This window comes from Crocuta crocuta, unplaced genomic scaffold (assembly GCF_008692635.1).
Source record: "Crocuta crocuta isolate KB4526 unplaced genomic scaffold, BGI_CrCroc_1.0 scaffold7, whole genome shotgun sequence".
Taxonomy (NCBI): domain Eukaryota; kingdom Metazoa; phylum Chordata; class Mammalia; order Carnivora; family Hyaenidae; genus Crocuta; species Crocuta crocuta.
Window position 1 is genome coordinate 7,454,583 of NW_027531904.1, and position 10,413 is coordinate 7,464,995.

General features: G+C 52.4%; 2 protein-coding genes across 3 annotated transcripts in view; one reads left to right on the forward strand and one right to left on the reverse strand.

Moving 5' to 3' along the window:
• Positions 1-10,413, reverse strand: part of WDR73 (WD repeat domain 73) — a 62,863-nt gene that overhangs the window by 14,456 nt on the left and 37,994 nt on the right. Inside the window, exons 10-12 of one of the 2 annotated variants that reach the window (XM_077774337.1) lie at positions 7,034-7,165; positions 4,370-5,414; positions 3,574-3,859 (exon numbers count right to left, since the gene is read on the reverse strand). The gene's annotated coding sequence lies outside the window, so the exon portion shown is untranslated. Of the gene's footprint in view, positions 1-3,573; positions 3,860-4,369; positions 5,415-7,033; positions 7,166-10,413 lie in introns of those variants that run through there. The other variant, XM_077774338.1, reaches the window with a different exon arrangement.
• LOC144240092 (zinc finger and SCAN domain-containing protein 29-like) overlaps positions 8,232-10,413 on the forward strand; it is a 15,291-nt gene continuing 13,109 nt past the window's right edge. Inside the window, 3 exon segments of the mRNA XM_077774340.1 lie at positions 8,232-9,493; positions 9,495-9,519; positions 10,292-10,376. Coding sequence (XP_077630466.1) covers positions 9,123-9,493; positions 9,495-9,519; positions 10,292-10,376 — 481 coding nt within the window. The 5' untranslated portion in view covers positions 8,232-9,122.

A 10,413-nucleotide genomic window follows, 5' to 3' on the forward strand; every position in this document is an offset into this window, starting at 1 on the left:
AACATTAAGGACTTCGGTACCATCACGGTGCTGGGTACTTGGTACTAGGTACTAGGAAAACTCCATGAAGTTTTGTAGGAGGAATAATCCCAGCTGTCTGGATGGATAGGGTGCTTTCCCAGCTGATACTAAGTTCTGGGATTTGGGCTGGAGAAGATACTAGCTCTCTCTTCCTCTAAGTCTCAGCTGAAGAAAAGAGGTGATATTAAGGTTTGCAAAACTTTCTTTTCTTTACTCCTCTCTACCTGGCAGGGACACAAAATACCTTAGAAAAAAGGGACAGAAGATCAGGCTGGGAAATGACAGACCGTGGTCCTAGAAAGGTTGAGGCCGGCGCTTCCTGCCCTTCCTGCCCCTGGAGGGCGTCTGTGGAGGCAGCGAGGGCTCAGCGCGCACTGACCTCCGTGCGGCTCCGTGGGAGGCACGGCAGGTCCTCTCCCTGAGAAGAGCTCAGGAAGCCCCAGTCCCCTTGGGCAGATCTACTTGGGCCACATCTTTGCTTGTGATTCAGTTACACCTGCATGTCTATAACCAAGGCCATTTACCCTAAATGTACATGCATTTGGGGACTGAGGTTTCATCATCGGTTTGTTTCTAAGTTCATGGGTACAGCCTTGGGACAATTCATATGTTTATAATAAACGGTGAAAAGAAAGAAAAAAAGCAACTGCTTCACCCTTGGCGAGGCCCCCGTGTCTCAGCAGGTCTCCTCCGTGACTTGCTCACTTTCCTCTCCTGGGCCCACAGTGGCCGCCTTGCACCCTTGGGCGGTTCTCAGACCCGGCCAACTGCCAGGCTTGGCTCACCTCCCCTGAGAACCCCGAACCTGTCTGGCCTCCCTCAGCGTCCCAGCCCCGGAGCAGTGAACTTCTGCACGGCGCCCCTCACTTCCTCCAGGCTCAGCCGAGAGACCTACTTTCAGGGTAGTAGTAACCCATCTCCTCCTACACTAGCGGCCGCTTCCCTCCAGGGTCGGGGCCTCGCCCCCTCGGCCACTTCCCCCCTGCTTTCCACTCTCCTAGGGCCTCAGACTCAGCGTGTCCGGGAATCCCCTCCCTGCCGGCCTCCCTTGGTTTGCTCTGTGGGTAGCACTGCCTTCGCCCGGCCTCACTCAACCCCAAGCCCAGGAGTCATCCGAGACTCCCTCCCTTGCCTCCCCCAGAGCCATTCAGGACCTGCAAGCTCTGGCCCCCCTACTTAACATCTGCCAGCGCCCACCTCACGCCACCCCCAGGGCATAGGCCACACCCTTACACCTGCAGCAGCTCTCACACTCCCCCCCTGCCTCCTCCAGCCTCCAGACTGCAGCCAGCATGAGTGTGAGCCCTGCACTACCCAGTTCCTACCCTCCCCATCCTGCAGAAAGGCCGTGTTCCCTGAGCACAGATGAAGCCCGATGGGGCCTCTGTGGGACCTCTATACCATGGCCATCCCTGCCCCCTGGCCGCTCCCCCTGAATGTGCTCCCCAGGGCCTGCCTTGTCCTCACGCTGGCCCCTGTCCTGGAACGCGTGGCCTCCCGAGGGCTCACCCGCACATCTCTGAAAACTCAGCCCCGGCACCGTCTCCTTCACGAGGTCTCCCTGCATCCTGCCACCCGAGCACTGTCCAACCTCAGAGGCTAAGGCAGGATTCTGCCTCTCCGCCTTCTCTGTTATGACCACACCCGTACTGATCGCTGGCACTCAGCTCAGGATGCGGTGTGTGGTAGGAATCCAGTTAATTTTTGCTGACTGAGTTCCCTTCACGGAGATACACAGAAATGCAAGAGGCAGGCGGGTCCACAACTCTGACCTGAACCACGGATTCAGGCCCCCACCCCGCCCTCTGGAAAGATGATGAGTGAGCTTTTAACCTCAGTGCCTCTCGCCTAAGCTATGAGTGGCTGGTAGTGGTGAATGAAGTCACAGCCGAAGACATTTATAAAAACCAACTAACCAGGTCGCTTGGCTGCCTCAGTCAGTGGAGTGTGCCACCCTTGATCTCAGAGTTGTTAAGTTTGAGCCCCACACTGGGTGTAGAGATTACTTAAAAAAAAAAAGAAAAAACCTTGGGGCACCTGGGTAGCTCAGTCAGTTAACTGTCCGACTTGGGCTCAGGTCATGATCTCGTGTTTCGTGGGTTCAAGTCCCAAGTTAGGCTCTGTGCTGACAGCTCAGAGCCTGGAGCCTGCTTCAGATTGTGTCTCCCTCTCTCTCTGCTCATTCTCTGCTTGCTCTCTCTCTCTCTCTCTCTCTCAAAAATAAACATTAAAAATTTTTTTTAAAGTAAAATCTTGGGGTGCCTGGGTGGCTCCGTTGGTTGAGTGTCCAACTCTTGACTTCAGCTCAGATCATGATTTCATGGTCATGAGATCAAGCCCTCCATCAGGCTCTACACGAACTGTGGAGTCCGCTTAAGACTCTCTCTCCCCCTCTCTCTGTTCCTCCCCTACTTGTACTCATGAGCACATGCTCTCTAAAAATAAACCAACAAGTAAATATTTAAAAAATTAAAATAAAGAGTGCTGATGCATAGGGGCACATGTACCCCAATGTTCACTGCAACACTCTCAACAACAGTCGAAACATGGAAAGAGCCTAAGTGTCCATCAACAGATGAATGGATCAAGAAGATGTGGTTTATCTATACGATGGAATACTACATGGCAATGAGAAAGAATGAAATCTGGCCATGTGTAACAGCATGGATGGACCTTGAGGGTGTTATGCTGAGCGAAATAAGTCAGGCAGAGAAGGACAAATACCATATGTTTGCACGTATAGGAGGATTAGGAGGGACTTAACGGAGCACCATGGGGGAGAAGAAGGGGAAAAATAGTGGAGAAGAGGGAGGGAGGCAAACCATGAGAGACTCTTGAATGCCAAGAACAAACTGAAGGCAGATGAGGTGGGGGGAGGGGGAGGGAGGTGATGGGTATGGAGGAGGGCACTTGGGATGAGCACTGGGTGTTATATGGAAACCAACTTGACAATAAACTATTTAAAATTTAAAAATTTTAAAATAAAAATAAATACGCTAAAAATAAAAAACAAAAAAACTAACCAGTATCCTAATGAAACAACTCATATTTTTGAAATGTCACAGATGTCAGAAGCCAATGGAAAACCAGGCATGTTCTTCCCAGTAGCCAAGTCTCGTACACAGTCTGTTTCTCTTCTGTCTGGACAAGCAATGGGATGTGAAGACTGTATCTTATCTTACTCTTACCTTTTGATCCTTGTGCATTCACATGACTATATCCTGAGGCCTCCCCCCTCCCCTTGTTTTAATAGAAATACTTTAAAATACAACACACAGATAAGTGCACAGAAGCATAGGCTCAAGGAACCTTTACAAACTCAACACACCCATGAATCAAGAAATCGCTTGATATCAAGAAACAGCTCGGCCACATCCCAGAAGCCCTCTCAGGTCCGCACCCAGGCAGTACTCTGTCACCCTGTCCCTGTTCTCAAGCTTGGCGTAGTAGAGGGAGTGCTGGGGGCTGGATAGGCCTGGCTCTAGACACTTGGGCCACTAACCACACTCCCCCGCTCTTATCAGAGATTTTACAATAAGAGGCAAGTCATAATGAGACTTATTTTTTTCATGGATTTTTCTCTTCCCTTTGGGTTGCATTTTTATAGTTCATGATAAGCCACAATGGCCTACGGTAACAGCTCACGCAGCAGCTACCGTGCACGGCTCTGTGTTAAGCCCTACACGTACGCCTCACTTCATCTGGACAACCCTGTGAGGCAGGTCCGTATCCCCTCATCAGGGCTGGGGAAGTGGAGGCTCAGAGGGGAGCTTTGGTGCGTAACCTGCCCAGCACCTGCTGCTTTAGTTCACTGTGTTGTTAAAGCCCCGAGAAGTACCTATGGAACAAGATGGAGAAAAGAACCAAACACTGAAATACAAACCACACTGGCCACTAGCTTCCCCATAGCTGGTGTCAAGAAGACCCACTTCCCTTGCCTTGCACGGCACCCTGTGACTGGCGGTGGCTCTTCCCAGCCCTTTATCCCTGACTTTGGAGTCCTGGCTCCTCACAGGGAGCTCAGCAGGGACCCGGTGTGCTGGGCTTGCACTCACATTCCCTCCCAGACAGCCCTGGAGTTTTTTCAAATGCACAACTATTTTAACCTTCTCTGTTGCCTGGCTCTGTTAAGTTATTTCAAATTTCTGGACAGATTATTAGGATCCTTCCTTTTTCTACCTGCTTGATTTGATAAAATAGTTTCAGGTCGCAGAGGAAGTGGAAGTAGAATTGCATGGACAACGGTCAGATTTCGAGACAGAGGACTTCCTAGCCTGGTGGGGAGTAAGGGCTGGTGGCGAACTGCCTTTGGCTTCCCACCCAGTTATCGGTGCAACTGAGCTCACACCTCTGGTGTCAGCAGGGGCTGTGGCTCTAGGGCCTTCTTGGTCCTGGTTACCCCTCCTGCTGACTCTTCCCAGTGTCCCAACTCAGAGAACTTTCCATCCCTTCGCAGGCCCAAGCCAGCTGTGAAACCGCTGTGGGGCGGGGAGTCTGGCTCCAAGGAAACATCACCAGGCCCCTCGAGCTCCCAGGCGCCGGCAGGCACAGCCTCTCCGCTGCCTCTGTACACTGTTGGCATTTGAGGGCAGGCAGGCCTGCCAGGAGGCCTTAGCGGGGGCACATACCCCGGGACTGGACTTCCCCGGTATACCCAGAGATGACCGGACCCTGGGTGGCAGGCTCCTGCTAATTCGGTTTCCAAGAGACCAATAGAATCTGGAACTCCAATTATTCATTTATAGCGGGGCATCTCCTATCACAAGCCACCTTCAGAGCATCCTTTGTCCCCAGTCTTGAGTGATGGAAATGGTGGCTTTGTGGTCAGAGAGTGCTTGAGCAGAAGGGAATGAAAGGAAGCAGTCATGTGAGGGACAGACAGATACCAGCCATGAACCCCCTCCGGGGACAGATGCTGTGCTTCAAATGCCACTTGTTTTCCGTGTCTCCCCGTGCTGTCGGCTCAGTGCCCAAGATGGCCTTATTAAGTCTTCCTGGTTTCCCTGTGGGACAGGCTCCCCCTGTCCAGTAATGCAGATAAGTTAGCATCACTGGTTAAACTGGAGTCAAACGGATGATCCAGGGGCCCAGAGAACACTAGTCTCCACGCATCACATGTGGCTGTCATCCGTGGAATTCCTGGAGGATAAGCTTTTATCTCCATCTGGAAATCCTTGTCTCCTCACGCACTGCTTATACACACCTCTGGGCAATGTTTTTCTACATATGTCAACGATCTAGAAACCAGACTCTTGCTGAAAGTGACGTCCAGACATTTGCCTCTCCCAGCTGTCCCAAACGGCGCCGCCCTTCAGTGGCTCCTGTGTGTCGCCTTCCCACTCCTGTCCCGACATCTGTGATGTACTGGACGGCGGGTTGTGAGCCAAAGAGACCTGTCAGGCATTTGGGTGGCTCAGTCGGTTGAACGACAGACTCTTGATTTCGGCTCAGGTCATGATCTCTTGGTTTTTCAGATCAGGCCCTGCTTCTGGTTCTGCGCTGACAGTGTGGAGCCTGCTTGGGGTTCTCGCTCTCTCCCCCTCTCTCTGACCTTCCCCCCAAAGCATGCTCTCTCTCTCAAAATAAATAAACTCAAAAAAACAGAGATCTGTCCGACCTGGTTCTAGACACACCGGTGCCACTAAATAGCAGTGCGATGTGGGCAAATCACCTCCAGAGGCCTCATTTTCCACATCTGCAAAACTGATGGCAGAGCTGGCTGTCCCCACTCCAGAAGCCTGCTGGGAGGAGGGCAGTCACTCTGTATGGCAGAAAACACTGAAATCCTATTCTCCGTGGAAATATTGATAACTCTGACCTAGATGCGGCCTGCTTTCACCAAAAAATGGGCCTGTCTATGTTTCTGAGGACACCTGTCCTCTGAGGGACCAGGAGGCCACAAGTGGGAAAGTATCTCATGTGTGTAGACTTTTCGGGGTCCTTTAGTCCCATTTTCTGAGGGGTGTGGCCCACAGCTTGAGGACATGTATGCATGTCTTCTCCCTACAAGTACTGGATGTGGTGTTGATGGTGGATATAACTTGTGTTTGGGGCTACCCTCTCCCTGCTTGATTTTGCTTCCAGTGAAAGTTCCACTTGATCAGAAGCTCCCTGAATTAAGGTAATAGGGCAGGGACATGGATTAGTAATTTTCAATTTTCTTTCCTCTTTCCTTCTTTCTTTCCTTTCTTTCTTTCTTTCTTTCTTTCTTTCTGGGACGTGGATTAGTAATTTTCAATTTTCTTTCCTCTTTTCTTTCTTTCTTTCTTTCTTTCTTTCTTTCTTTCTTTTTCTTTCTTTCCTTCCTTCCTTCCTTCTTTCCTTCCTTCCTTCCTTCTTTCTCTCTCTCTCTCTTTTTTTTAACAGCAGAACCTCTTTTCAAGGGAGATCTTTTTTTTTTTAAATTTTTAAATATTTTTATTTCTGGGACAGAGAGAGAGACAGGGTGAACAGGGGAGGGTCAGAGAGAGTGGGAGATATAGAATCTGAAACTGGCTCCAAGCTCTGAGCTAGCTGTCTGCACAGAGTCCGACGCGGGGCTCGAACCCACAAACCGTGAGATCATGACCTGAGCCGAACCGCTCAACTGACTAAAGAAAATGTGTAAAAGCAAAGCTTCTCTGTGACTTGATGGTAGGAACCCAAAGCCTCCTCCTGGCCCAGACTCACAGCGGGACTCACGGCTTTCTGGAAAGTCCCTCTTGTCACCCTGTCCTTCCCTTGCCTCCCCCCTGCCCCGGGCCCCAAGGCTGCCTCTTCTGTGGGAAGATTCACAGCGTCACCCACCTTCAGTTGAATTTTGGACCTTTCATCTGTTAAACAGAGAGTGAGGCCTGCTCTGCAGGATTCGTTGTCAGATCCCAACCAGAGAAAATACGCAATGTAGGTGCTCAATAAAATGCATTTCCTGCCCCCTTCCCCTGAGGCCGCCCTTCTTCCCTCTTGGGCTCTCCCAGTTGCTCTCCAGTAATTCTTTCCAGGCACTACTTCGAAGGCACCTTTTAGCACTTACCACACTGTGTGGGTTGTTCAGGGCAGCATTTTAAAAATGCGTCCCACAGAGACGCCCGGCTGGCTCATCGTTGGAGCACGCCACTCTTGATCTCCAGTCATGAATTAGAGCCCCGCCTGGGGCCTAGAGGTACTAAAAATAAACAAACAAACAAAAATAAATAAAAATAAAAATTCATCCTCGGCTGGCCTGCATTCCTTAGGAGGAGGGAGTGTTTGGCTTGGGCCAAAGTTGATGTTCCGCGACTGACTGTTGAATGAACAAGCGTCAATAGTATTCATCTTGTCGAAAGTATTCACCTTATTAAGTCTCCTAGGACTGTGCACGCGGGAAATGAGGGTATGTGGTGGATGTGTGGTGGGTGTGTGGTGGTGGTGGTCGTGTGTGTGTGTGTGTGTGAGAGAGAGAGAGAGAGAGGTGTGGTGGTGGTGGTGGCAAAGCATTACCATAGTGGACAACCATGCGGGGAAAGTACTTTCTTAAGTGGCGAAAAATCCGAATTGGAGTCTCGGGTGCGCACTCGCAGACTGTCCCCAAAGGCTCTCCCTCTCTCAGGGCCCCAGGCAGTGGGGGCGAGGGTAGAGCCACATATCCTCCGCTGGCTGTGTTTTAGTTGGGGCTCAACTCCCAGCGACAACGTGCAAGTCCCACCCCTCATCAATGATTCGTCTGACACGCAGAGACGCCTAGACCACCCCCACACTTTATTGGCTACTGCTGCTGTCAATCTGCGGGCAAGGCCGGAGGCCTATGGGAAATGGAGTCTGGCAAAACGGAGTCCTTCTGGGGATCGCGTTTCCGCTTCCGGTGCTTAGCGGACGTACGGATCCCCGGACTCCGGGTTCGGGCTGGGGGTTCGAGGGTCGTTAGGGGACGTTGCGCGGCTGCTGAGAAGGGGCCGCGGGCCCCGACCTCCCGGAGTCGCAGGGCCTCAGCGGGCGCGCGCCGCTGTCGCCTAGGGCCCTGGCCGCCCTCGCCGGGTGGGCGTGGCCGGACTTACACCCAGGGTCCCGGGCGAGATGCGGCCCTCGTGCTGGCGGCGCCCTCCCTCCCGCTGCCCACCGGACTCGGCGGGGACGACCTTGGCCTTGTAACCGCCGAGGCGACCCCGCCCTCAAGGCCCGCGTTTATCCCATAAGGCTTCCAGAGAAGGTCTCCCGCGGAGCAGAGTAGCCTTCCAGTGTAAGTCCCACTCTGCGGGCCAGTCCCCTAGACCACGGTCAAGGGGCTGAGCCCCACACACCAGCCACGTGACCTTGGGCAAGTCCCTGGGGGGTCTCTGAGCCACGACTGCCCAGCTTTGAGGGAGTTGAAGTCCCAGTATTTCTTAACTTTCCTGCCTGCTCTGACATCCCGTATGGGTCTGTTTTTAGTATCCCTGCTCTTAGAGCTTGTAACCTTAACCAGGGTGAATCTCCCTGTTTGGGAGAGAGTCATTCCAGGGCTTAGGAATCCGAGTGGGGTGCCCAAAGCCGAGAACCCGGCCAGAGGTGAGGGCAGTTTAGAGGTTGGACCTTTTGAAGCCGTGAAAGCTTAGAGCCAGCTGCACCCGGGTGCTGCTCTCCAAGGTGCTGCTACCTTGTGCGCTCTCTCCTTCTCTTCTGCCACACTGACGCTGGAACACTCTAGTTCTGAAGACCAGTGGCTTGGAAGGGTGGGCGGCTTATTGTCCCCATTGTCTTCTCCAGTCCATCCTCATTCGTCAGTATGGATGACTGACATTTTCTCGGCCTCGAGTAAATTGCTGTGCAAACACAGCTTCAAGCCCCACTTCTTTCCAGCCAGGTCACCAGCTCTTGACCCTCCTCTTAAACTTCTGGAGCTGCTTCCCCAGTGACAGAGGGCCAGACTCCACGGGCACCAGGACATGGGAAGGGGAGAACAGGAAGGCTCTTTTCTTCACCTCAGCCCTGCTGGGCTGACACTTGTGAGTGATGGTCACTAGCATTCACTCTGTAATGTATTATCTGTGGCTCTAGAATGTCAGGTTCTACTTAGTGACACCTATCTGACGGCAGCTCCCCAAAGAGGTAAAGGAAGAGGTTTGAACTTCAGAGCCCAGTTGCAAGGTTCTTTCCTGAGCTGAACGATGGCTGTAGCTGTGGACCAACAAATCCAGATTCCTCAAGTGCAAGGAGAGCTTCGAATAGTGAAGCTGGAAGAGGATTCCCACTGGGAGCAGGAAATGTCCCAAAGGAGTGACCCTGGACCAGAGACCTCCTGCCAGCGTTTTTGGCATTTCTGCTATCAAGAAGCGTCAGGACCCCGGGAGGCCCTTATCCAACTCCGGAAGCTCTGTCATCAGTGGCTGAGACCAGAGAGATGTACCAAAGAGCAGATCCTGGAGCTGCTAGTGCTGGAGCAGTTCCTGACTGTCCTTCCTCAAGAGATCCAGATCTGGGTTAGACAGAAGCATCCAGAGAGTGGGGAGGAGGCCGTGGCCCTGGTGGAAGACTTGCAGAGAGCCTGGGAGATGGGGGCTCCAGGTGAGAAGTGAGAGCCTTGTTCTGAGTAGTTAAAGTGGTGGTGGGGGGAAGTGAGAGACAGAGCCCCCCTGGTTTGCCAGCAGCGTGGGTGATGTGTAGTACTTTGCTGGGTGTGGCCAAGTGGCCTTTCCTCATTCCCTGGGCCCGGTGGCTGCAGCTCTCCTTCTGTGGTCAGACTGACTCTTCAGAGAACGCATGACAGTCGTGCTCTGAGTGTGGGGCCCTGCCGCTAAGTAAGAGAATGGCTTAAGATGGCTTGAACACCACTCTGGGTGAGGAGAAGCACACAGAAGAACATAAAAGCTAGGTTTTGTGGGTTGGTTGGTTTTTGGTTTCTTTTTGGAGAACAGCTCTCATTCGCCAGCACCCAGCCTGATGCAAGTGGCTGCACTGGTCTTTATTGACAACATGGAACCTTTGGGTCCTATTGAGAAATAGCTATATTTTTGGCTGGCTGAGTCTTGCCGAGGGGGCTGAGTCTTGCCTCAGGAAAGCTGGTGGGCAGATCGCAGTGAGCCTGGGTCCTGGACCTTATCTGTTAGTCTTCCGCACATCCACACTCCTTACTGGCCCGCAGTGATATGCAGGCCACTGATTTCCTCCTTTGCTTCTTTGCATTTTGGGATAGTTAAGTTTTAGTGCCTACAGACCCCTCTGGTCCTTGGACAGGGACAGGAGGTACGCTCAGAGGAGAAGGAACACTTAGGACTAGTATTGGGTTCCCAAAACACCCATCCCAAGCAAGGAGACAGGATCCGTGTGTCTGTTACAGGCAGTGGTGAAGAACTCACAGCCAGAACTGGAAGAACCGTGGAATCACAGTCCCAAAGTAGAACTCCCAGCCTTGCACAGGAGAGGTAAGAAGCAGCCATGGGGGGGGGGGGGGGGTGGCAT